The sequence below is a fragment of the Pinus tabuliformis genome, chromosome Q, assembly GCF_031772625.1.
Source record: "Pinus tabuliformis cultivar Carrire ecotype Pingquan chromosome Q, CPIR1, whole genome shotgun sequence".
Classification (NCBI taxonomy): Eukaryota; Viridiplantae; Streptophyta; class Pinopsida; order Pinales; family Pinaceae; genus Pinus; species Pinus tabuliformis.
Genome location: NC_142296.1, coordinates 410,024,642 through 410,051,717, shown reverse-complemented (window position 1 = coordinate 410,051,717; position 27,076 = coordinate 410,024,642). Strand labels below are relative to the sequence as shown.

The 27,076-nt window shown below is 39.5% G+C and overlaps 1 protein-coding gene across 1 annotated transcript; it reads left to right on the top strand.

The window, feature by feature from the left end:
- Positions 1 to 27,076, top strand: LOC149219923 (protein LEAD-SENSITIVE 1-like). The gene is made up of 2 exons (XM_089384553.1): positions 1 to 374; positions 26,025 to 27,076. The coding sequence occupies exons 1-2, from the start codon at positions 281 to 283 to the stop codon at positions 26,780 to 26,782; spliced, it is 852 nt and encodes a 283-aa protein (XP_089240679.1). The 5' UTR covers positions 1 to 280; the 3' UTR covers positions 26,783 to 27,076.

Here is a 27,076-nt window from a genome sequence, read left to right as displayed (position 1 = left end):
TTTATGTCTTACAAAAGAAACGGGGATGGTCCCAAATGCATCCTGCGAGGTCATTATCGAAACAGGGAAGCTTAATATATTGGGGCCCTCCCCAACCACTGTGAAATCATCGGGTCCACAGGGAAAATAAGTTAATGTTGCAGAAACGTTCATGTAAATCTATACCTGATGACATTTCTTAAAACCAGATTGCTTCACTGCAAATAGGAGTTTCTTCTGCATTCTGTCCCGTGAGAGGCAGTCAGCAGCCGAGTCCGGTGGGTCAGGTTATATCATTACAATGGGCTTATTATCTAACAAGGTGGACAAGAGCGAGCTGAGTGCTGGTGATCATGTTTACTCATGGCGGAAAGCTTACACATATGCCCATCACGGTACATTCCTCTTATTTTTTCCCTAAGATTTCTACATTAATATAATTGCTGAGCACACGATTTGCAGCTTCTTGTGGGTTGTAATGCACTTGTTTTAAATTGGTTTTGCGACATTTGTATGGACGTTGTGTTACCCAATTCGGTTTTCTATATTTAATTGCCTCAATTCGGTTTTCTTTGTTTAATTGAAGGGTCTTCAATATTATCCTAGGTTAACCTCGAACCTGTTTTAATGGCAGCTGCATGATATTTTAAATTGGATTTTGTATAGTTCCAGAGGGTTACTACTCCACTCTTCATGGAGAACTCAAATCTCTGTACTCTGGTAGGAATATGTACTATTTCACCAGTTGGGTCCTCTCAGACCTAACCCAATACAATGTACATTTTCCCAATTGATGCTTTTAGCACCTTAAGCCATGGTGGTGTACTATTCACCAGTGCCAGATTTCAAGACCTTGATCCTGACTACGGTTTGAGTAAATTTTTGTCGCTTTTATAAGAATCAATGTATTGATCTGCTGTTTCTGAGTGGCCTTTAGGAGTCGTGTACCAAGTATAATTGCCATGGAATGCCACTACTTCATACAGGTTTATACTTAGTTATATACACAATGTTGCACATTAGTACTCTAGTTTTAGGCAAGGTGATCATACTCACCGAGTCAGCCTGCTTAAAATGCTGGTCGGCTGACCTGCATACTTTTGTGCCAAGTCCTCTGGCCTGATGAATTGAACCATGGCTCATTTGACTACCAAGTCTGGTGCTTAGTTTTCCTAGTTGCCAAGTAACTTATCTTTCTTGCCAGGGCATGCCTGAGTCCAAGTTTGACAAGCTTGGCTAGAGAATAATGACTTCTTATTCTGTCATCAGAGCATCAGATCTTTGAATTCTTAGAGACCAGAGGCTAAAGTTCTCTTGCCTCAGTTAGCAGTTGAAATTTGATAGTTAACAGGCTAAATTCGGTATGCAGTAGGGAGTTTCTCCACGTGAGCTGCGTTTCAGCATGACTTGGTAATATCTTCAATTCACTACTCGACTGTATTTTCATCTGTATTTATGATGTAGGGATATATGTTTATTGGAGGGGTTTGCATAGAAAATTATGCACTTTTAGCTATTATTTGATTGTTTTTGAAAATGGATGAATCTGAATTGACCATATATTTTTGTGCGAATCCTTCCAATAAAATATGATCCTATATTAGAAACTGCTTGTTCGAAAGCTTTGAACCTCTCAGCTCAATCTTCAACAAGAAATGGTCATAGATGAATGACTTACTTAACGCAGTTGAATCCCAAAAAATGATATCTAAGAAATATATTATTAGCAACTTGGTTGCAACTGCGCATGTGGCATCAGCTATTGGCAGTAGTTTTGCATTAGACTGGGCACTGTTCTTTCAACACTTAGCCATGATGATAAAGACTACCTTCATCTCCAAAATTCTTTCAACCGCATTGCATGGTTTGGCTTTTTGGGCAGATCCTCAACCTAACTTGATTGTCATCTTGATCCATGCTTTCATCCTCCATATAGTTGTAGAGACTGAAAATCCTAAAAATACTGAAAATACAAATCATTAGCATTGTTGCCCAGTTTTCATAAATATACCATCACCATATCACTGATTGGATTCTTGTTTTCTCTCTTATTCATGTTAGCTCCACCCTTGTAAGCTTCATCATGGAGGTACCTACGTAAGCTATCTAGTGCAGAAAGGACATTATTTTTAGGAAGCAGTTTTACTTTCCTAAAGATACCATGAGGAAAATTTTCATATGTATGCTGAAGGTATTGGAGGACGTTTTGGTGGAGTTAAAACCATAGTAACCAGGATCATGAGTCATACACGTGATTCACTATGTTTGAGTATGATTTGACCCTAAATGATCTGTCCGAGTTAAAACTTGGTTTCACTGACTTTGACTCTGTCAAAGTGAGTTTGACGCATCTTTAGTCATGAGCCTAACCTTGATTCGTGATTAGTCACGAGTCAAACTTAGTTTGACCAAGTTAGACTTTCTCAATTTAACCTATGCTGGGCACATGTCAAAATGCGTGTATTTTTTTGTTTGTTTGTTGTTGTACTCAACGAGTTTTTCCTGATCCGAGTCAAACTCCTGGCTCTTTTGCCTCACTGAGTTTTTGTCGATTCCAAGCTTGGTGACACTGGTTAAAACCATAGTCACATTGCGTAAACATGGGTAAAGAGATTGCTAATTACGTGGACAAGCATCATATTTAGCAAGTTGCCTAGGTTAAGCAACAGACGTTTGTCTTTTTGTTAAAGTGAACATCCAGACGTGATGTTTGCCATTAAAAGGGAGATGTTTGCTCTAAAGATAAAGCTTACTATGTTTGAAGAAACGGCTCTGGATATTGGAGAGGAAATAAAAGCTGCCAAACAAAAATTTGAGGAGGCAATGAAAAGCTTGATAATTATCTTCAGCATATTCACGATTTGAACTCCCACTTGGATGAGAACAACTTGCGGTTCTCTTCTCTGTACAACCAGCTTTCTAATCTTGAGTAGCGTCTGGACTCAACACTAGAGGCACCAGTTGGTTGGAGGAAATGTTGATGGTTAATGGCAGAGCTCCCCTGGTTGAAGAGGTGACATGGATAGTGACAGTGGAAACACTCCATCGGAATACAATGGCTCAAGTGACACTGAAGAACGAGGATCCATTCAAAGTTTTGACGTCATTGACATTGACTGCATTTCTGGTCAATTTGCTATTTGCGTTGTCTCTGTTATTCTGAATCTTGTGCCAAAGTTTTTAGGTGTCTTGAAATAGGGTGACCATGTCTGGGAATTCTGTCTTATTGTAGAAATTGATGAAGGAATCATTTAGGAAGCTAAGGCTTTTGAAGTTTGTTTTCTCAGAGAATAGTCATCTTGCATTTTGCAGTCATCCTGTTGTATGGAGACTTTCGTATGATTGGGTTTCTAAGTCTAGACTTAGCCTAGATCCATCTTAAATTCTAATATTTTTTGGTTAATACAAATTGTTCTGGTTAAAAAAATTAGATATTAGATAATAGGAAGAAAATATTAGAAAATCAGACTCAAATTTCTCACCTTGTATCTACCTGTATAGTGACTAGTCAAAGATTATAGTGGACATATGCGAGATTATTCAGGCACATTTGTGCTAATCGGTTGTGCTTCCTATAGTGGATTTTCTCAAACATACTCCAGTTTCACTCTCAGCTTTAGAAGAACTGCAGTTCTGACTTAGAATATGTGTGGCTACTTGTTTAAGTTCAGGGCTTATAAAGTCAAACTTTTTCTACCATAGGCCAAGCATAGAAGATATTGCATATTACATGAATTACAAAATAAAAGAAATTGTAAGAAATAAAATTACATCAAAATTTTAAGAAATTAGACATTGTACCCAGCAACACCATTATTCCTTTCTTTGATCGCATCAGACAAGATTAACGATTTTGTTGGGGCATTGCAATATCGTAGAGTTCCAATGATGTGGCTTTGAATTTGTTCATTTGTCAAACACCTCTCAATGCACATCAATAAGCTTCTTGCTGCCTCCCCATCCTCATGGAAATTCTTTTAATCATAAAAGTAAGCTGGGTTTTAAAAATATCCCAGGAACATGTGAAAGGGAATCCAATTGTCTATTCTATCTAACATTGCCTATCTCCCATAGAGGCATGTATTTACCTTCACAGTCTCAGAATGTTTTTTTACTTTGCTGGATCCACTTTCTCATAAATATAACCATCGTGTAGAAATTTTAAGACTTGGACAATTAATGCAATTCTGAAATTTCACCGTTCACTTGACGTTTGCCAAATCCAATCCTGTGAATTTTCAAGCTTAGTGCTGAGTCGCTGACCTCAAATATTAAATTACATTAGTAATATTTCACTTCCCTTCAACCAAATTTCACCTGTCAGCCCAAGAGAATAAATACCATATGAGTGTAATTTCATACCATGATGCTACGGCCCTTGGGGCACACTTTTCAAGGCATATAACAGGTCTGAAATGTTTTATGATAACAGATTATAACAGCAGCAGATTTTCTCTTTTATCTTCAAGATATGTGTTAGATCACTTAACCTATTCAGCCATATGTTATGTCAAATCAGCATGAACAATAAGGGCTGAAATCTACTCAATCAAAAAGATCACATAAGCTGAAAATGATATATTTAAGTACACAATATTCAGACTGCTGGAAACTTCATATATATATATATAATATAGATATATGTATGTATGAATGTAGGTAGTACAAGTACATACCACAACTTTATCACTAAGCTGGTACAAGTCAAAATCTCTAAACCAAGCAAAGAAAACCATAAGAAAGCCTTAGCCACCAACACCTCCTAGCGAGGAATCACTCCCAACCAACGCTGGTCACTCCAAAGATCCTCAAAATGCTAGCATTAACTCTAACGAGTCCTCATTGTACATACAATAAATTTGTTTTGCACAAACTCTCCACACTAGCATTATTGACTTTCTTTCTTAGGGTTTTCAAATGCTAGCCATGTTGCCTCACACAAGTACATGGAAAGACAACTTTGTATTGAAAAAGGTACCAAGGAGGTGTTTCCTAGTGCTTTTTGCCTAAGCCTAGGACAACAAGTGAACCCACCTTTTTATTGTGACTTTATGAGATCATTAAAGTCATGTGACATTTTAGCCACTTTATGAGGTTTAAAAATACATTGTACTTTATAATATTAAAGTGACTTTATGATGCAAAAAATACATGGTACAAGTTATTAAAGTGACTAGAGGGGGTCATTAATGGAGGGGAAGACATGAGGGGGGGTCAATGTGAGATTAGATCTCCAGCCTTGATCAAGAGAAGCTGAGATCTAATCTCAGCCCTTGATCTTAGGGATAGGTTTTCTCATCCTTATGGAGACTAAAAAGGGGGAAAAAGGCAAAAGGAGGATTCATTCTTCATGTGTAGCTTTTGGAGAGGAGGAGAGGAGGAGAGGAGAAGCAAGGAGAAGGTTAAGATAGCAATTTGTAGCAAGGAGAAGGCAGGTACGTACAAGCATGAATTCCTAGGGTGAGAGTGTGGCCTGAAATTCTAGGAGCTATAACAAGTAAAACCCAAAAATCAAGGAGAGGATAGGCATCTTCAACACTGATTTCGAGGCAGACTCAGCGCATTTTTTGCTGATCTGACAGGCTTGAATTTTGAGGCGAATTTGTTGGTCTGACAACACAAATTTTGAGGAGGAAATTGTCAGACAGTGGCATGAATTTCGAGGAAGAATTTCTCAAAGTCATGACTTTCAAGGGCAGACAGTCAGCTTGTGGCATGACTTTCGAGTGCAGAAAATCTAAACAGTGGCACGAAAATCAAGGGCAGTAAGTCTGGGCAATGGCACAAAATTCGAGGGCAGTAAGTCTGGACAATGGCACAAAATTGAGGGGATGTAGTCTGGATAGTGGCACAAATTTCGAGACACTTGCAATGTTTTCTAGGAGCTGGCCCAAATTTCAAGGAGGGAGATAAGTATCCTCGTTTGTAATTAATGCTGTAAATTTCTCTGAGAAAAAGCAAATAAAATTCTCTTCCTATTGGTTTTCCCTTCGGGTTTTTTCGTCTGATTGACCAAATATCAGTGAATAAATTTTTGTGCATGGTTGTGAAATATATCAACTGATGTGAAAAAGTAGTGGTAGCTTCTAGTGTTTTAATTGAATTTATATTCAAATTTAATATTAGCAATGAACAATGGGGTTTGGGCATTAAAATTGATGTGCAAAACAAATTGAAACCGGGTGGGGCTACATGAGACAAAGTTTCTACATGGTATCAAAGCACCAAGTGAACCTACAACTGATAAAGTCTGGCCATCGAGCATAACACAGTCTATATACTCAGGGATTTGTGGTTGAGAGGGAGAGTGTTTGCTCATTTTCAGTGTTGAGAAGTTGTGTTGGTTGAGAGGGTTAAATGGCTACTGGTTTGAGGGTGGAGGATAGGTTGAGTGGGGCTGAAAATTTTGGTCCTTGGAAGGAGAGGATAGTTTTGTTGCTTGAGGAGTTTGAGTTGTGGGATATTGTCGAGAGTGCAATACAACCACCTACTGATCCTATTCAGTTGGAGGAATTCAACAAGAGCAATGTAAAGGCTAAGAAGGTCCTTCTTAATGCAATTAAATACCATCTTATACCTCATGTATTGGGGAAGAAGTTTTCCTATGAGATGTGGGATTCCTTGATAAACTTTACCAAAGCACCAATGAGAATAGGAAGATGGTGTTATGTGAGAAACTAAAAAAACACCAAGATGACCAAGACTGACACAGTGACATTATACATTACCAATATCACATAGGTGAGAGGTGAGTAGGCTGCAGTCGGAGAGGCTATCCTTGATGACCAGTTGGTCAGGATGACATTGAGTGGTTTTCCCAAGAAGTGGGATGGGTTTATTGATGGCATTGTTGCTAGAGAGCATCTTTCATATTGGATGAGGATGTGGGATGATTTCATCTAGGAGGAGACCAAGAGGAGGGCCAAGAGTGGCAGCCAGTATGGTGGGGTTGATGAGGAGGAGAATGTTGACCTCGTAGCTAAGGGCAAGAAGAAACCCAAGAAGGGGTCCACTAGTGGGACCAAGCAGTAGAAGGGGAAACAAAGAATACAAGAGAAGGACATGAGCAAAGTGAGATGCTTTGCTTGTTAGAAGATAGGTAACTATGCCTTTCAATGCCCCAATAAGAAGGGGAAGAAGAAGGGTGTTGCAACATTAACCGAGGTGGATGAGTTTGCCACCATATATGACACAGAGTTTTCCTTAGTGGTGAGTCTTACCACTAGTGTTACAACTCCTAGTGTTTGGTATGTAGACAATGGAGCTTCTTGCCATATGACAGGAGTCATAGAGTACTTTACAGGTCTTACAAATATTGGTATAGATTTGGAGGTGGTGTTTGGAGATGATTCCAAGGTCAGAGCACTAGGTGTAGGGATTGTATCCTTTCAGAGGAAGTCACAACCTCCCTTGAAAGTGACAGAGGTCCTATATGCTTCAAGGCTAAAGAAGAATTTGATTTCAGTTTCGAGTATTGAGGACAAGGGATATGTGGTGGTGTTCCGAGATGGATAGGTACTCAAGTATCCCAAGGAATCCAATATCACCAGTTTTGAGTATTAAGGATAGGGGATATGTGGTGGTGTTCCGAGACGGGTAGGTACTCATGTATACCAAGGAATGCAATATCACCCTTGCTAGAGTGATTGAATTCCGCCATGGGATACTCTACAAGTTCATGTTTCAGCCTACTAGAGCCTTGGTGTCAACGACCAATAGTAGTGATTTGTGCGAGTTATGGCACAAGAGGATTGCCCACTTGCACCATGGATCATTCAGGGTACTGAGGGTGATAGTTACAGGTTTACCAAATTTCAGTATTGAGCATCATGATGTGTGCAAGGGGTGTGCTTTGGGAAGGTACACCAAGACTCCTTTCCCGAGCAATGTCAACAGGGTAGCAAATGTTCTTGACTTGATTTACTCTAATGTATGTGGTCCTATGTCCTTTGTCTCCTTGAGTGGATTTTCTTATTATGTCACTTTCATTGATGACTATTCCAGGAAGACCTAGACTTTCTTCATGAAGACCAAGGATCAAGTCTTCAAGAGGTTCCAAGAGTTTAAGGCTCTTGTGGAGAACCAAACAGGGAAGAAAATCAATGTCTCGAGGATAGACAATGGGGGCGAGTATACCTCCAATGAGATGAAGGAATTTTATGTGAGAGCAAGCATCAAGAGAGAGTTCACAGTGCCATATAACCCCCAACATAATGGAGCGGTGGAGAGGAAGAATAGGACCATAGTAGGGGCAACAAGAGCCATGCCACATGATTAGAGGCTACCTTTCTTTTTATGGGTTGAAGCTTGTAACATTGCATTATATTTGCAGAACAGGAGTCCACATAGAGTGTGGGGGAGTTTGCATTGTTGTTAATCACAATAAAGTCTCCAATGTAAGAGGTGATGCTGTTGTCGAGAAACTGATCGGAGTTTGTAACAAGTCGAGAGAATGTTCCAAGACTACTCAGAGATTGATACCTAACAACTGAATTTGGCACTCCCTTACTAAGGTCAACTCTTAGAAATAGTCAAATGAAAACTAAATTCAAATACAAGTTGACCTCCATGGTTGATTGGTCGGCCCCCTTTAGGCCCCCATATCTACTATTTATTGCCACAATGCCTATCCACTTGGGACAAGAACTCAACCTAGTGAGATGGAGCTCTGATATGACCACCAAAACTGAAGTAAGGTAGATTTGAGGCAAATAAAAGATAACGGTTGAGGCAACCAAGCAAAGAACCCCTAGCAAAATGGGGTGGTAGAGAGGAAGAATAGGACCATAGTGGGGGCAGGGAGATCCATGCTATGTGATCAGAGGCTACCTTTCTTTTTATGGGTTGAAGCATGTAACACTATAATATATTTGCAAAACTAGATTCCATACAGTGTTAGGGAGTAAGATTCTTGAGGATGCTTTTTCTGGGAAGAAGTTGGGCACTTTAGGATTTTTGGGTGCCTTACTTATTCACATGTCCCTGAGGAGAAGAGGATAAAACTGGAACCCACTGCAGAGAAGGGCATCTTCGTGGGTTACAGTGAGACCTCCAAGGCCTATCATATATATATTCTTACCAAAAGGAAAGTTTTCTTGAGGTGCGATGTGATGTTTGAGTAGGAAAGGGCCTTAAGGAGGTCACGAGAGGATGATCATGTAGAATAGCAAGCTCCTCAGCAAGGGAGTACACCACATATTTTAGGTTCACAGGTGTCAGGAGGATTACTGACTTCTAGGTAACAGGTTCACAATTTTCAAGATCATAGGGCACAAATTCCCAGAGTACATATCACCGCAGGTCACAGGGGCATCCTCATAAGGATTATAGGCTGTAGGGGAGGATGTTCCCACACCAGTTTAGGAGGCTACTTTAGGGAAGAGGAAGCCAAGATGGCTTTATGAGACCTTGAAGGAAACACAGGAGTCAGTGGGAAGATCCAAGTGTTCAGTTAGGGAGACCAGACCACCAAAGCAGTTGAGTGGCTATGTGGCTAGTGTTGTGGAGACTGAACCATCTAGCTACAAGGAGGCTACGAGTAAGCAGATATAGAGGGATGCCATGGTGGAAGAGTATGATTCCATTATGAAGAATGATGTTTGGGAGATAGTGTTGAGACCTGAGCAGAAGTCAGTGGTGACTTCTAGGTGGCTTTACAAGATCAAACATGCTACAGATGGCAGCATGGAGAAGTTCAAAGCTCGATCTGTGACACAGGGGTTCTCACAAGTAGAGGGAGTTGATTATGAGGAGACCTTCGCACTAGTGGCTTGATACACCTCGATTAGAGCAATGATCTCCATTGCAACAAAGGTGGGTTAGAAGGTCCATCAAATGGATGTGAAGACCGCCTTTCTCAATGGAGTCATACAAGAGGAGGTTTATCTTGAGCAACCATAGGGCTTTGAGGTGCATGGGAGAGAGTCTCATGTATGTAGGCTAAAAAGGCCTTATATGGTCTGAAGCAGGCATCAAGTGCATGGTACTCGAGGATTAACTCCTACTTGTAGCACATGGGTTTCAAAAAGAATGATGCAGATCCAAATCTTTATTACATTGTGGTTGGCAAGGATCCACTCATTCTTGTATTGTATGTTGATGATTTATTCTTTACAGGAGAGGAGAGATTCATTGAGCATTGCAAGAGAGATCTTGCTTCAGAGTTCAAGATGACTGATATAGGACTAATGCACTATTTTTTGGTGTTGGAGGTTTGGCAGGAGGATGGGCATATCTTCTTGCGCTAGGGCAAGTATGCAGGGGACATATTGAGGAGATTTCGTATGCAGGACTGCAGGCTGATGGCCACATCGATGATTACCAACTGGAAGAAGTTGCATGACTCTGATTCCAAGTTGGTAGACCTCACTTTATATCTCAGTTGATCAGGTCATTGATGTATCTGGTCAACGTGTTGAGTCAGTTTATGGTGGACCCCAGGAGGGTGCATTAGGTGGCTACGAAACATGTGTTACGATACCTACAAGGCACAGTGGATTATGGACTAAACTATGTCCAAGGGGACAATGTCTAGTTGGCAGGTTGTACAACCTCATATTGGGCAGGTAGTGCTAATGATAGGAAGTGTACATCTAGATGTTGTTTCATGTTGGGTTTGGAAGTGGTATTGTGGTTCAACAGGAAACAGAGATTAGTGGCCCTAAGTTTTGTGGACGCTGAGTACATTGTAGCTAGTCAGGCCAGTCGTGAAGCCATTTGGCTTTGTAAGATGTTGTGTGGCTTATTTGGTCAGGGGATGAGACCAACTACAATTTATTGTGATGATCAAAGTTGTATTAAACTCACGGAGAATCAAGTATTTCATGATAGGTCAAAGCATATTGAGATCAAATACTTCATCTGAGAGATTGTGTTTAGAGAGGGGCAATGAAGCTAGAGTATATATCCACTAATGAATTGGCTGTAAACATTCTCACCAAATCCTTGCCAAGGGGCAAGCATGTCTACTTTAGGGATAAGATGGGATTGGTGAGGAACACCTTCCTCGGTAAGAGGGAATGTTGAAAAAGGTACCAAGGAGGTGTTTCTTATTGCTTTTTCCGTAAATCTAGGAAAACAAGTGAACACACCTTTTTAATGTGACTTTCTGAGATCATTAAAGTCACGTGACTTTTTATTCACTTTATGAGGTCTAAAAGTACATTGTACTTTATAATAATAAGATGACTATATTTTTAATGTGACTTTATGAGGCAAAAAGTACCTGGTACAAGAAGTTATTAAAGTGACTAGAGGGGGCTCATTAATGAATGGGGAGACATGAGGGGGGGTCAATGTGAGATTAGATCTCCACCCTTGATCAAGAGAAGCTGAGATCTAATCTCAGCCCTTGATCAAGAGAAGTTGAGATCTAATCTCAGCCCTTGATCTTAGGGATAGGTATTCTCATCCTTATGGAGACTAAAAAGGGGGAAAGGCAAAAGGAAGATTTATTCTTCATGTGTAGCTTTTGGGGAAGAGGAGAGGAGGAGAGGAGAAACAAGGAGAAGGATAAGATAGCAATTTGCAGCAAGGAGAAGGCAGGTACAAGCACAAATTCCTAGAGTGAGAGTGTGGCCTATAATTCAAGGAGGTACAACAAGTACAACAACCAGAAAATTGAGGAGAAGAGAGGCATCTTTAGTGCTGATTTCGAGGCGAAATTAGCACATCTATTGTTGGTCTGGCAAGCCTGAATTTCGAGGAGAAATTGCTGGTCTGACAGTGCAAATTTCAAGGAGGAAATTGTCAGACAGTGGCACGATTTTTGAGGAAGAATTTGTCAGACAAAGGCATGATTTTCGACTGCAGAAAATATGAACAGTGGCATGAAAATCAAGGGCAGTCAGTTTGGATAGTGGCACAAAATCAAGGGCAGACAGTCTGGACAGTGGCATGAATTTCTAGACAGCTGCACTGTTTTCTTGGAGCTGGCCCGAATTTCAAGGAGGGAGATAAGTACCCCTTTTTGTAATTAATGCTGTAATTTTCTCTGAGAAAAAGCAAATAAAATCCTCTTCCTACTAGTTTTCCCCTTGGGGTTTTTCGACAGTCTGATTGACCAAATATCAGTGTCTAAATTTTTGTGCATGCTTGTGAAATTTATCAGCTGATGTGAAAAAGTAGTGGTAGCTTCTAGTGTTTTAATTGAATTTATATTCAAGTTTAATATCAGCATTGAACAATGCGGTTTGGGTATTAAACTTGATGTGTAAAACAAATTGAAATTGGGTGGGGCTACATGACACAAATTTTCTACACTTTGACACTAACCTCCAAATATGCATGTCCATGCTAGGGTTTGAGTCCCCAAACCCTAGGTCTTCCACTCTTGCATCAACACAAGCACCAAGACCTTCAGGGAACATCAAAGATATAATAATCAAGTTTCTTCCAAGCAAGGCATGACACTCTTAGTCACCGGGTTCGACGAACTTGAACGAATAAATTCGAAATTCGCTGAACTTCAAACGAATTGGAATTTATTCGTTCAAGTTTGCCAAACAAAATGGCAAACTCGAACACAATGGCGAACACGAACTTATCACAAACAAAATTACGAACTTTAAAAAAAATGCCAATAAATTCGTTGGAATTCATTTAGGTTTGCTTTTATTTATTTTTTTTAAAATGTTGTTTGCGGGCCTTGTGGTTTTGGTTTCATTGTTTGCGGGCTCATGGGTTAGGTTTCATTGTTTGCAATTGTGGCCCGCAGGTTCTAACTTCTGTGTCTTGTTTTATAAACATCACCGAACCGACCGTCGACTAGTCCAGACTCCACAACATAGTGAGCACTGAGCAATAGCATACACAAGTGAACCGTGACAGGCATAGCTCCTCTCTGCAGGTTTTCAAAGGGTTTTGGAGTCTCGATGTCAGCATACACGTAAGTTGTAACACACTTACAACATCGGCCCTCAGGGGGCCACTTGAAGGTGTTTTTCTCTGGCAGCACATTAATTTTCAGGCACTATCTGGCCAATGAAATACCCTCGAGACTTTACCTAAGGCAACAACCTATCTTGAAGGTGTTATCTGTGACAGCACATCATTTCTAAGGCTTGATCTGTGGCTGCAGGGTATGTCTGAGGCAGTCTAGTAGCACCAAATTATTTCTCAAGCCTTGATTGTGGCAGCGACTCACCAATGCAGCATGTTGACATACACAGCTCGGCTAGTCGCCACACAACTCGGCTAGTCGCCACACAGCTCGGCCTCCTGCACAGTGGCACACTACGGTCTACGCATACATAGTTATGTTGAAACTTGAGGCCCGAGGGTTGTAGTTCTAAGTTAGAACTTCTAACTTCTGATAGAGTAGTGAGCCGCCTTCAAGCAGCCTCAACAAGCCTTCAAGCAACCTCCAACAAGCCGCACTCTCCAGACTCCAACTTCCAGGTAAGTCAAAAATTAAAATACACAAATTTTTTTATCAGTTCAATACAATTTACTAGTTTTTATCAGTTCAATAGAATTTACTAGTTTTTATCAGTTAAATACAATTTATCACTATATAAAGAGGCTCAGGCTGAATTTGAATTGATATATATATATATATATATATATATTTTATAAATTAGAGTTTCAAACTTTCATAATTTCATTTTGCAAAAAAAATATAAAACTAATTAAAATGTAAGTTAAAAAAAATTTGTAGACATTTCAGGCTTCAAGCCTTCACCTCAGTCTTCAACAATCAGAAGTTCAGAACCTTCAAATTTCAATGGCACCACCAAAATCAACTGCTGTAGCATGGACTTTTGTCAAAAAAGAGGGGAAAAATCTTGTGTGTTAGCTGTGTGGACACCAATTCGTTGGCTCTTTAACTAGAGCAGTGGATCACCTTCTCAGTATTAGTAATGGAAGTGGAGGTGGTGTTGAAGGCTGCACTAAGATCTCCGATGAACAAAAAATCATAGTGGAGAAAGACTATTTTACTTCAAAGGTGGAAAAGGAGAAAAGGGAAAATAAGAGGCAGCGAATTGAGAGGGAGATTGCCTTGTCTTCCTCCAACACCATTAATTCCATCTCAACCATTGGTGGATCAAGTTCTACGCAAGTAAAAACAGGTGGAACCAAAACATTAAATCAATTCTGGAAACCTGTTGAGAAACAAGAAGTTGATGACACTGTTGCAAAATTCTTTATGCATGTGCAATTCCCTTTAATGTGGCGAGGAGTCCATATTTTAAAAATGTAATTAAAAAAGCAATTGATTTTGGGAAGGGCTATGTTCCTCCTAGATTTGAAGCTTTAAGGACAACTTTGCTAAAGAAAACAAAAGATAGAGTGACAGGAAAGTTGGTTCAGATTAAAGAGTCTTGGAAGCTTACAGGATGCACAATTTTGAGTGATGGTTGGTCAGATTTGTGTCATCGCCCATTGATCAATGTGCTTGTTTATAGTCCTCAAGGGGTACTTTTCTTGAAGGCAGTAAATGCAATGGATCGAGTGAAGACATCAGAATTTATTTTTGGAATTTTGGATGAAGCGATTCAAGAGGTTGGGGAGGAAAATGTTGTCCATGTTATTACAGATAATGCATCAAATTGTGTTGGTGCAGGGAAGTTGATTATGGAAAAGTATAATCACATTTATTGGACCCCTTGTGCAGCTCACTGCTTGGATTTAATGTTGCATGACTTAGCCAAATTTCCTTGGGTCAATGAGACAATCCGAAGAGCCAAAACAATTGCAAACTTCATCATCAACAATCGTCTCACTTTGAGCATATATAGGAAGAATTCATCAAAAGAGTTGTTGAGGCCTTGTGATACAAGGTTTGCCACTTTTTATATTACTCTGAAAAGAGTTGTTGAGGAAAAAGCGAGCCTAAGAGCTGTTTTTTGCAATATTGAGTGGGAGAGATCTACCCTTTCAAAAGAAACTAAGGGCAAAAATGTTGAACAAATAGTGCTCAATTAAGGCTTTTGGGAAAATGCAAACAAGGTTTTAAAAATATGTGGCCCAATTGTTAATGTGCTCCGCATGGTTGATGGTGACAAACCTTGTATGGGTTTTGTTTATGAAAAGCATTGATCGTTGCAAAGAGATCATTGCAAGTGCTTTTAATAATGTGGAAGTCCATTTCCAGGAGATATGGGATTTAATTGATCAAAGATGGAAGATGATGCATAGTCCATTACATGTAGCAACATGGTATTTGGACCCTAGATTCTTTGGGTTACCAAGACATAGGGATGAAGAAGTCATGAATGGACTTATCCAGGCTATTGAGAAGTTAAATCCAGATCCGGAAATTGCAGGTTTGGTCAGAAGTCAGCTGAAGGCATACAGGTTCGAAGAAGGGTTATTTGGAACACAATCAATAAAGTATGATAGGAGCAAAAGTGATCCAGCAGTATGGTGGGAATTTTATGGTTTAGGGGCACCAAAATTGCAAAATTTTGCAATTCGTATCTTAAGCCAGGGATCAAGTGCATCAACATGTGAAAGGAATTGGAGTTCCTTTGACCACATTCATTCCAAGAAAAAAAATAGATTGTTATCTAGAAGATTAGAAGATCTTGTTTATGTTTGTAGTAACTTGCAATTGGCTTTGAAAAATGTGGCTAAAGAGTCATCCAATTCCTCTACTCCATGGATCGATCCTGTTCCAAATGCATCAATGGATGACGCTAATTTGTACATTGATAGTGACATTGACATGGAATTGACTGATGAATTTGATGCTGAAGCATCTAGCGGATTCACAGCTCCTACTGCTCTTGATGATATAGAACTTTTTGATATAACAAGTGGGCCACAGGATCATCAATAATAAAACTTGTGTTCCTGTTTTAGATTTCTAGTTTACTTTTTGCATGAACAATTTTCTAAAATTGCCAAGCTACTTTAAACTTTCGAGTTTATATATTTTGAATACTTTTTTATCAGATTGTTTTTCAATATATGAAATTTGATATGGCCCATGGTTTTGTTGAATTTGATATGGGTGTGAATGTCTATGATGAATTTCTCACCTTGTTTACTATGTTACATGTATGGAAGAAGTTGGTTCTTTATTGGCACTCGCTTTCATGGTTTATAAAATTATGTGGAAATGATTTAAATGTTTGAGCAATAATCTTATGTGTTTGCAATTTGCATTATGGACTTTGAATTTGACTTTAATTTTTTGTTTGTTTGTTTGTTTGCTTGTTTAAACTATATATACATTTTTTTTTCAAATTTCTATATGTCGAACTTTATCGGCAAAATTTTAGGTGCTGAACTTTATTCGAATTTCAAGGTCGCCGAACTCGAACACGAACACGAACCTAGTGACTTAGATCACACTAAGCTTAAAACTCAGTTAGTGAGTCTCTCCAATATCTTTCGCTAGCCTCACATCCCACAAGAACAAGGCTTGAAAGTCATGCAAGGCATTAGCTCCACTATGCATGTCTTCTACTAGGGTAGAAACCCTTTTGTTACAATAAGATCCATCATCATCCCCAATGTCATTGTCTTATTTAGGGTTTACATGCATGGCACAAGCCTTACCATCATAAGAGCAAACATCTATCATGACACAAAAGCAAGCTCTCTAAGAACTAGTACGTCTCTCTCTCATCCCTCCTTGTCTTCTCCTAGGGGTTCCTTGTGAACCTTAGCTTCATGTTCCTAGTTTTTGCTCATGAACCTTAGCATCTTGCTCCCTACGAGACATCTCTAAGACAATACAAAGTACATAGTATAATAATATAATAAATACAAGAGTTCTTTCTTCCCTTTATAGAGTAGTTGAGGGAGGCTAACATAAAACAAGGACATATGTCCATACAAGTCACCAACAAGGCAACTGCACATGGAGTTTTCTATAATAGAAGGATGTATATGTGCCAAACTAAGGTTTATCCAAGACCCAAATTAAAACATCGTTTGAGTGTGATCTGTTGGAAAATGTAACTAGGTTCGGTCTTCATTAATGTATTTGAGTCATCATGAAATGTACTTGTCAAAAGAATGAAGAAAATAATTTTTATTATTGTATCAATGACTTATTAAAGCATGGGTTTCATGCTTGGTCATCATTATATTAATCAAAGTCCCCATCGTGGACTCCTAGGATTAATATTGAGTCTTTAGAGTCATTGTACATTTAAAGAGACCCTTCTTGGGCTTTTGAATCATGTAAAAAGGTTTAGTATTGAGGCAAATATAATTTATGTAACCTCCACACCAAGTCAACTTGGAAGAGGTCAAGTCAGCCTAACATAACCAATTCAACCTCACTTGGAGCCTATAAATAGAAGGAAGTCGAATTCATTTGGAGCATCTCATCTCAAGCTAGTTCGATATCTCTAAGGAAGCTGGAGAAGTGCGAAGTGGGTAAAAGGAAGCTAAAGGAAGTGCGAGTTGGGTCAAGTCTAAGGAGAAGAAAAAAACGAAAATTTGGAGCTACGCTCTCTCTGTTTCGTGCCACAGTTTGGGAGATCAAAGTCTTCCAAGTATTGCTGCTGCCAGTTGCTGCATAGTCGAAGTTGCTGGGGTGGAAGTGCTGCTGCAAAGGGGTCGAAGATCTAGAAGGTTGACTTGGTGTGGAGGGAAGGTTTGGTCTTTGTCTAGGTTGAAGAGTCTCAAAGAATACTATTGAAGGAAGAAAATTTTTGATTGGGTTTTCCCCTCGAAGGGGGTTTTTCCCTAGCATAGTGCCTACATCTTGTGTCTCTTGTTTTGTGATCTTCATACACATAATATGGTAATTGCTTGATGAAAGATAAGATAATAAAGAAGTAAAAGAAGCCAACATAACTCACAAGTAGTTACCAAGAAAGAGGAATCAAACCCTATTTTACTTGCATTGATTTCTCAACATGGTATTAGAGGTAAGGTCAGGAAAAGTTGAAGATCACTTTGTTGGCATGGATTCTCCCTCTTTGATGAACTACATAAGAATGGGTATCAACAGTGCTGGAAGCTGGATAAAGAAGGTCATCTACTACTTATTCAACAAGGTCAAAAGTCCAGGGGTCTTGGCTGCTCTTACAGGTTATCTTAGTGATGACAATGCATGATAGTGGAGCATCAAGACACATGAAAGGAGAAAGTAAACAACTCCATACACTATCAAAGGAGCCATCTTCTCATGAAGTGGAATTGGGTGACAACAAAAGCTATGCTGTTAGACACCTGAGATTAACATCGTTGAAGCTGGAAAATGATCGAAGCTACACCTCAACAACTTTGTATATGTTCCAGGTTTGAAAAAGAATTTGCTTTCTATTTCTTGTTTAGAAGATAAATGGGATAGAGTTGCTTTTGTTAATGGAAAAGTATTGGTTTAGGAAAAATATTCTAGCATTGATAAAGCTAGAGTTATTGGAGTTCATGAAGGAAGCCTTTATAGAGTTATTACACCACCTCCTCAAGCTTTGGTTCATATGGAAATCAATCCCATTGAGCTATGGCATAGGAGGTATGGTCATCTACATTATAAGGTCATCCCTGCTCTTAGTCAATTAGTTCATGGCATTCCCAATATGAAGTTGGATAATGAAGGTGTGTGTAAGGTATGCTCTTTGGGAAAACATACAAGAAAGCCATTTTCAAATAGTGAAACTAGGTCTAAAGAAATATTAGACCTCATTCATTCTGATGTGTGTGGGCCCATGTCTGACAAATCTCTTGGAGGTCATCTCTACTATGTGACATTCATTGATGACCATTCTAGAAAGACATGGCTCTACCTTCTCAAAACAAAAGATGAAATATTTGATAAGTTCACGGAGTTTAGGTCTGAAGTGGAAACCCTAACCTAAAGAAAGATAAAAACTCTAAGATCTGACAATGGTGGGGAATGCACTTCTAAGGAATTGATTGCATATTGTAAGGAAGCAGGAATTAAGAGGGAACTCATTGTTCCCTATTATCCTGAACAAAATGGAGTGGCCGAAAGGAAGAAGAGGTCAGTTGAAGAAGGCATTCGAACTATGCTCCTTGATCAAGACCTACCAAAATTCTTATGGGGAAAAGCAACAATGACAACCGTGTACATTCAAAATAGAAGTCCTCATAGAAGTCTTAATAATTTAAATAATAACACCCAAAGAAGTATTCACAAGAAAGAAACTAAGTGTGGATCACCTCCGAATCTTTGGAAGTCCAACATACATCCATGTTCTAAATGACAAGTGAAAGAAGTTGGACTCTACAAGTATCAAGGGAATATTTGTTGGATATAGCCTCTCCTCAAAAGCATATAGAATCTACTATAAGGAAGGAATAATCCATGTTCCAAAGGACAAGTGAAAGAATTTGGACTCTACAAGTATTAAGGGAATATTCGTTGGATATAGTCTCTCCTCAAAAGCATATAGAATCTACTATAAGGAAGGAAGACATATTGAAGTAAGTAGGGATGTCATATTCGATGAAAATCAAGCCTAGAAGAAATCAAAGTATATTCCTATTGATTCTAATGACGAAGAAGTTCCCATATTTGAAGAAGAAGAAGAAGATCATCATGAAAACCCTATTACAAATCAAGAAGAAGAAGGATGACCAAGTGAGCCTATTCAATCTATGGTCATCCCAACCACAAGGAAAAGGCCAAATTGGTTAAAAGCAACATCAGAAGATGCTAAAGGACATGAAGCTGTGAAAGGAACCTTCAGGGAAAGTAAAAGACTGAAGAGATACTCTGGTTACGCTGCATATACGACGAAGTTAATTGAAGCCAAACCATCTACATTCAAGGATGCTGCTCATCAAGAAGTTTGGCAGAAAGCGATGCAGGAAGAATATCAATCCATCATGAAGAATGGGGTTTGAGAAATCGTTCCTAGACCTAGTGACAAATCAATTGTCACCTCCAAATGGATCTATAAGATCAAACATGCTGTTGATGGAAGTATAAACGATGATAAAGCTAGATTTGTTGCAAGGGGTTTATCTCAAAAGGAAGGCATTGATTATGAAGAAACCTTTGCACCCACAACAAGGTACACTACCATTAGATCTTTGGTTTCATTGGCTGCTACAATGGGTTGGAATATCTATCAAATGGATGGGAAGACCGCATTTCTGAATGGGACCATTGATGAGGAAGTGTATATCAAACAACCAGAAGGCTTTGAAGTTAACAACATGGACTCTCATGTTTGTAGACTTAAGAAGGCCCTATATGGTTTGAAGCAAGCACCTAGGGCATAGTATGCAAGGATGGATTCATATCTACTTAGAATTGGGTTCGTAAAGATCCGAATCTCTACATCAAGGTCGTGAGTAATGAGCCTGTCATTATTCTACTATATGTGGATGATCTATTCATCACAGGTCTGGAGCGAAGAATTCAAGAATGCAAGAAAATGTTGGCAGCTGAATTTGAAATGAAGGATCTAAGGCTGATGCACTATTACCTGGGTCTATAAGTATGGTAGAGACCTGGGGAGATATATTTGGGGCAAGGAAAGTACATCATCAAGTTGTTGCATAAAATTCAGGATGATGGATTCCAAGTCGATGACTACTATGATTACCAATCTCAAGAAGCTGAGGAGATCAGACTCTAGTCTCGTGGATCCTACCTCCTATTGTCAATTGGCGGGCTTTCTAATGTATCTGGTAAATAGTAGGCCAAATATATGTTTTGCAGTAAACATTCTTAGTTAGTTTCAGTTGGAGCCTCGTCATGATCACTGGATAGCTACCAAACACATATTGAGGTATCTTCGTGGAACTATACATCACTGCCTAAAGTATGATAGTAAGGAAGTCAAGCTAATTGGCTTCACAAATTTTGATTGGGGTGGTAGTGAGACCGATGGAAGGAGCACTACCGGAGGATGTTTTAGTCTGGGAGCTGCTATGATCTCATGGATGAGTAGGAAGCAAGATCCCGTTGCTTTAAGTAGTGTTGAGGCAGAATATGTGGCTGCATGTGAAGTAGGAAAGGAGGTTGTTTGGTTAAGGAAGCTTCTGATAGATTTGTTCGAGAAGTCTTTGGGTCCTACTGTGATTAATTGTGACAATCAAAGTTGTATCAAGATGTCTGGAGATCTCATGTTTCATGCTAGAACGAAGCATATCAACAATAAGTTCCACTTTATTAGGAACCTGGTGCAGGATGGGATCGTGAAGTTGGAGTATGTCTCGACAGATGAACAGGTAACAAACATACTAACAAAAGTTCTTCCTAATAAGAAGTTTGAATATCTAAGGAACATGCTTGGCTTAGTAGATGTTGCTGATTGTATTGATGATAAGAGATTGGAAGAGATTTGTTGAGGCTTTGCGAGTGAAGCATTGTCTGGGAAGACATCTGGCCGACACTCTGTGTTGATGTCTGGGTCCCACAGTAGGGAGGGTGGCGTGGGTTGTAGAGCTCTGACCATGGATACGCACCTAGGTCCCTGGGTTGGTGGTTAGCAAGTAAGCTTGATGGTACCTAGAGAGGTTGAAAGCTTGAGTCCATCTTATTCCCACTTGGATAGATTGCCCTGGTCAGGAATCTAGTCTATGGCATTGCGGTGCCTAAATTGATGAGAGACCAATGGATAGATTGCCCTGGTCAGGAATCTAGTCCATGGCATTGTGGTGCCTAAACTCTTCATTGTTCATATAGTTTGAGATCTTCCATTGTATTTGTATATTATGAATACCTCCCTAGTTAAGAGGGAGTGTTGGAAAATGTAACTAGGTTCGGTCTTCATTAATGTATTTGAGTCATCATGAAATGTACTTGTCAAAAGAATAAAGAAAATATTTTTTATTATTGTATCAATGACTTATTAAAGCATGGGTTTCATGCTTGGGTCATCATTATATTAGTCAAAGTCCCCATTATGGACTCCTAGGATTAATATTGAGTCTATAGAGTCATTGTACATTTAAAGAGACCCTTCTTGGGCTTTTGAATCATGTAAAAAGGTTTAGCAAATATAATTTATGTAACCTCCACACCAAGTCAGCCTAGAAGAGATCAAGTCGGCCTAAGGACACCAATTCGACCTCACTTGGAGCCTATAAATAGAAGGAAGTCAAATTCATTTGGAGCATCTCATCTCAAGCTAGTTTGATATCTCTAAGGAAGCTAGAGAAGTGCAAAGTGGGTAAAAGGAAGCTAAAGGAAGTGCGAGTTGGGTCAAGTCTAAGGAGAAGAAGAAAATCGAAATTTTGGAGCTACTCTCTCTCTGTTTCGTGCCCTAGTTTGGGAGATCGAAGTCTTCCAAATATTGCTGCTTGATGTCGTAAGTTGCTGCATAGTCGAAGTTGCTGGGGTGGAAGTGCTGCTGCAAAGGGGTCGAATATCTGGAAGGCTAACTTGGTGTGGAGGGAAGGTTTGGTCTTTGTCTAGGTTGAAGAGTCTCAAAGAATACTATTGAAGGAAGAGAATTTTTGACTGGGTTTTCCCCTCGAAGGGGGTTTTGCCCTAGCATAGTGCCTACATCTTGTGTCTCTTGTTTTGTGATCTTCATACACACATAATATGGTAATTGCTTGATGAAATATAAGATAATAAAGAAGTAAAAGAAGCCAACATAACTCACAAGTAATTATCAAGAAAGAGGAATCAAACCCTAATCTACTTGCATTGATTTCTCAACATGATCCTCCTTGGGCTCAATGCCCCTCGTCCTACTTGGTGCACTCTCCAACGAGTCATTAGTCCAATGATTTCTCTTCCATGGTCATCCCCTATCCAAGTGTTTTCATGCAAGGCGTTGTTCCTCTAGTTGTGTGCCACATGCCCTCTCATGTGTGCCATTGTGGTCACTTAGCTCTAGTGCTTCTCCTCAACATATGTGCTTGGGTCCATCACCTACTTCCATGATGTATGCTCCTCAACACCAGCTTCCTCAAGTTAAGTGTCAACCTCTAAAGTGTATACCACATGGTCCCAAGCTCCTAGGGCCAAGTGCCTTCCTCCAAGTGGCCAGTGATCCTCCTCCCAGGTATGTACCCACCTTAATCGAACAACAAACTCCCCTATTGTGTTCACCTAATGGGTTTAGTCATCATGCCAATTAAGGTAACAAGTACAACTTCCAAGGTAAGGTTGCTATGTTAGCACTCTAACCAAAGTCAAGCTTCCACCCAAAGTGAGGCATCTTGTGTCCATGAACCATTGCCAAGGGACTAGGAGACCTAGTGCTCTCCTAGCAAGGTGAAAACACTTTGCTGGAATCCCAAAAGCTAGCAGATTGTGGGTTTCTGATCGTCTGCTATTTTGAAATAATGAAATTTGAAATGAAATCAATTTTAGAATAAGGAATCAATAAAACTAAATTAAACATACTGAATTTTGAAAATGAAATGGACATTGAACTTTGAAGTTTGAAGTCAAGTCTTGGTAGTGGGACTTGAAATACCTGAGGACTGCTAGAGTTTGTGAAGTTGAAACAATCCCCACAGCTTCCTTTCTAAAACTATCATTAAAAACAAGAGAAATGTCCGTGCCCTATATCTTTTTGTGATATTTGGATTTTATCTGGTCAAGACCCATAAACATCCTCTTCAGAGAAGTTATCTGAGAAATTGAGAACTGCATGGCATGAAAATTTCTTGGAAAATGCAGTAGAAGGACAAGTTCCTTGCCTTAAGGGTGACTTCTTATGATACTCTAAATCAAGAAGTGATTCTAAATGTATTTTGTGATGCTTTTTGCCTTTTGATAATACATGTTATTTAACCAATTTTACTGAAGTCCTTCAACATTAAATCCAATCAATAGGCTTATCATGAGGTCCAAACTATGGAGTATCTCTCCATGAAAAGATTACCATCAACCATATAATGGGGTGTGTTTTAAACAACAATTCACCCCTCATGTTCTTCCTACACCTCTTCAACAACTGACTCCTTGAGTTCACAAAGCATATAGACACTCTTAACTTGGTTGAAGGCATCAATGGATCAGGAATATTATTCTGTTTGGACAACAAACGAAGAAGTTTAGCAAGGTTCTATTCCTTGTAATTGGCCACTTGTCACTCTTCCCATGGCTGACAGGTCACAGTACTCTTCAAAAAATTGGGTTACATTGTCAACTGTTTCATCCCTGAAATGATCCCTGAGATTTTCACCAGTAGGGGATTTGAACTCTAGCCCAGCATGGCAATTACATTAGTCATCCACTCCAGTGAGAGCTTTTAAGACAGTTGAAAGTAATGTGAATAGTGCCAAAGATTGACAATAGCTTTCTTTGCTTGCTAATGTATATTCATCTTCCTACCTGTGCTATCCAAGCTAGGCTGCAAACCAGGTTGCGTACGAACAGTGAACAGTGTGTATATTACCGCCCCTGGTTCTAAGATGAGTGGAAATAGGAGGAGCATGAATGGGTTTAGAATTAGGTCAACGTTCATGTAGAAAAGTATTTCTTGTCTCTGGTTGTGGACAAAATAATATACTTTTACAGGGAGGTCTATTTGAAGTCTCTGCACCCTAGCTGCTGTTGCATTTGCAGCTATATTATTTTGGCCTTCTTATTTTTAGCCTCATTATAGGCTCCTAAGACCAACTGTTTTTGGCGTCTATCATCTTGAGTAGCACTTGGCAAGTTGGTATATCATATCACAGCTTTTAAACGCTCTGGCAAAGGTGTTATTTAAATCAGTTTACATACCCGTACAACTTTTTCCCACAAATGTTACATTTCACTTTCCCTTGTGCATCTTGCAGCTTCTTACATATTTCCAAACAAAGTCTCTCTGTCTTGGTATTGTAGGTTTTTTGAATTTTCTGAACTTTTGGTTTATGTCGTAAGGTTTTACGGAAGAAAACAACAGCAATAAACCCTATAATATGGTAGATTCTATCTCCCATTTTTTTGTGGGATCCCAGGTTGACCTGAGGACTTGGGGAAGAGAGAAGTTCATAACCTCTAACTGCGCCTGCTGGACTTCTATTAGACTGCTGGATGGGAAAGCCTTGTGATTTGGATGCCAAAACATTCTTCGTTTTCCCTAATGGAAACCCTGGCTGTGTATGCCGAAATTTGTGTTCTTCTATGTTGGGACATAGCTGGCAAATTCACTGGAAAAATCTTGGTAGAATGGCTATATATGTTTTCTGTTTGGGTTATATAGAGGGGCACACTGAGTTACACTGAATTATTTATTAGGCGGGTGAGTCAAACTTGCTGACGCATGAAAAACTCGGTGAGCTTGTTTGTCAGAGTTTAACCTGCAAGTACTTGTGAGATATTCTCTCTGCTGGCAAGTCAGAAACACTGGCAGTGAGTTTGACTTGACAGCAAGTCAGTTCGGCTCAGTTTTTGTGCTGAGATGAGTTTGACTCATGAATTGGGTGAGTCAAACTTGGCAAGGTTTGTTACTTGTTATATTCATTACAATTGTCAATTTCTATTTTATTTAAATTATTGATAAATGGCATTCTTATGTGCCAAATTTCAGATGAGTAGAGTTGGAGATTCATTCCCGACACACCTAGATATGAACAGGTATATACTATAGAGCGATAGTGACTAGAGGTATGGTATCTGCTGGCAGTTAGCAGCTGATTGCTTTGCTTTGCCTCTAGGGCTACAACGATCAGGGAGAGTTCAAGAAGCCATAATCTGGTTTTTTTCCCTTAGAATGTTTAAGTTGTGGTTTGTTACCCATAATCTGCATGTTATTGTTTGCTCTCTATTATTTTTTTCCAAGGAAAATGCCTCAGGGAAACCCAAGGGATGCTTCCCACATTTGTAGATGGCATTGCTACTAAACCTCCGGTGTAGACCTGTGTGCCTTACCCAAGAGTATCCAAACCGAGCACCTGCTAACACAGAATTAGCCAAGAGCCCAGCAAGATTGGTGAGAATTGGTTGAGCTAACCCCTTGGGATTTGCTCTTTTACATGAATCTTGGTTCCAGTTGAAATTTGAATGCCATTTGTATTTTAGATATCCGACTGACTTTACAAATGTGAGTTTTCAACATTGATGCAGTTTTTGATTCCAAGTTTGTTGTTGTTGTCCAGTATATTCTCTGTTTTGAGTGACTGTTTATCTATATTGTGAACAGTGGATGGATTTTGTATGTTTTCTTCAATTTACTTCATAACACACTTTTTTGTTTCTGGGGATTTCTATACAGGGATTTATGTTGGGGGTAACAAAGTTGTTCATTTCACAAGAGGGCCAGACCAAGAACTTGGAACTGGGACCGTTCTTGATGCATTTGTCCCTAGTTCAATACGAACTCAATGCCTCACATGCCCTGACTGTGGCTTCCAAAGAGAAAATAGTGGAGTGATGCTTTCCTGTTTAGATTGCTTTCTTGCTGGAGGACCTCTGTATCGATTTGAGTATGGTGTTAGCCCAGCTGTTTTTCTTGCTAAAGCCCGTGGAGGGACATGCACGCTTGCAGAATCAGATCCCCCAGAATCAGTAATTCACCGTGCAATGTACCTGCTTCAAAATGGGTTTGGAAACTACCATATATTTCAGAACAATTGCGAGGACTTTGCAATGTATTGCAAGACAGGGTTGCTTGCTGTTGAGCGAAATGGCCTAGGAATAAGTGGGCAAGCAGCATCGATAATTGGTGCTCCTCTTGCTGCTATTCTTTCCTCTCCCTTTAGACTCCTGTTGGCTGGTCCAGTCGGTGTTGCTACAGTCACGGCTGGAGTTTATTGTTTAAGCAGATATGCAACAGATATTGGTATTCGCACTGATGTAGCTAAGGTGCCAGTGGAGGATTTGGCTGTAAATCTTGGCTGGTCAACCAGTAGTCAGCCTTCATTCGCTGAAAGTTCTACAACGCAGGTTACAACACAGCCATTAAGCAGAAACATAAGCTCCATTCACAGCACAGAAGACTGTCAAATAGTTGAAGGTCCAGTTCCAAAGTAACCTATTGGTTTCTAATTGACCCATTCTGTATGGAAATGAGATTTTTCAGTGGCAGCAGTTGTCAACAATAAGGGTAAAATGCACTTGCATTTACTCAGTTTTTCTTGCAGTGAAAGGAATTCTACAAGATTTGGTTAGTTGGTCTCATAAATTGTAATATCGCCAAGGTATTTGAGACATACCTTTTGCAATATTGGCACCCTTGGATCAATAATTTATTGAATTTATAAATATGTATGTAAATTTAGTTGCTTACTTTCTCAGGTTATACCTAATTTCAACAATGTTTATTCA

Excerpts from the sequence above, each read along its gene's own strand:
- LOC149219923 (XM_089384553.1), top strand. The coding sequence starts at position 281 with ATGGGCTTATTATCTAACAAGGTGGACAAGAGCGAGCTGAGTGCTGGT. Across the intron at positions 375-26,024 it reads TTACACATATGCCCATCACG|GGATTTATGTTGGGGGTAAC; the intron begins GTACATTCCTCT and ends ATTTCTATACAG.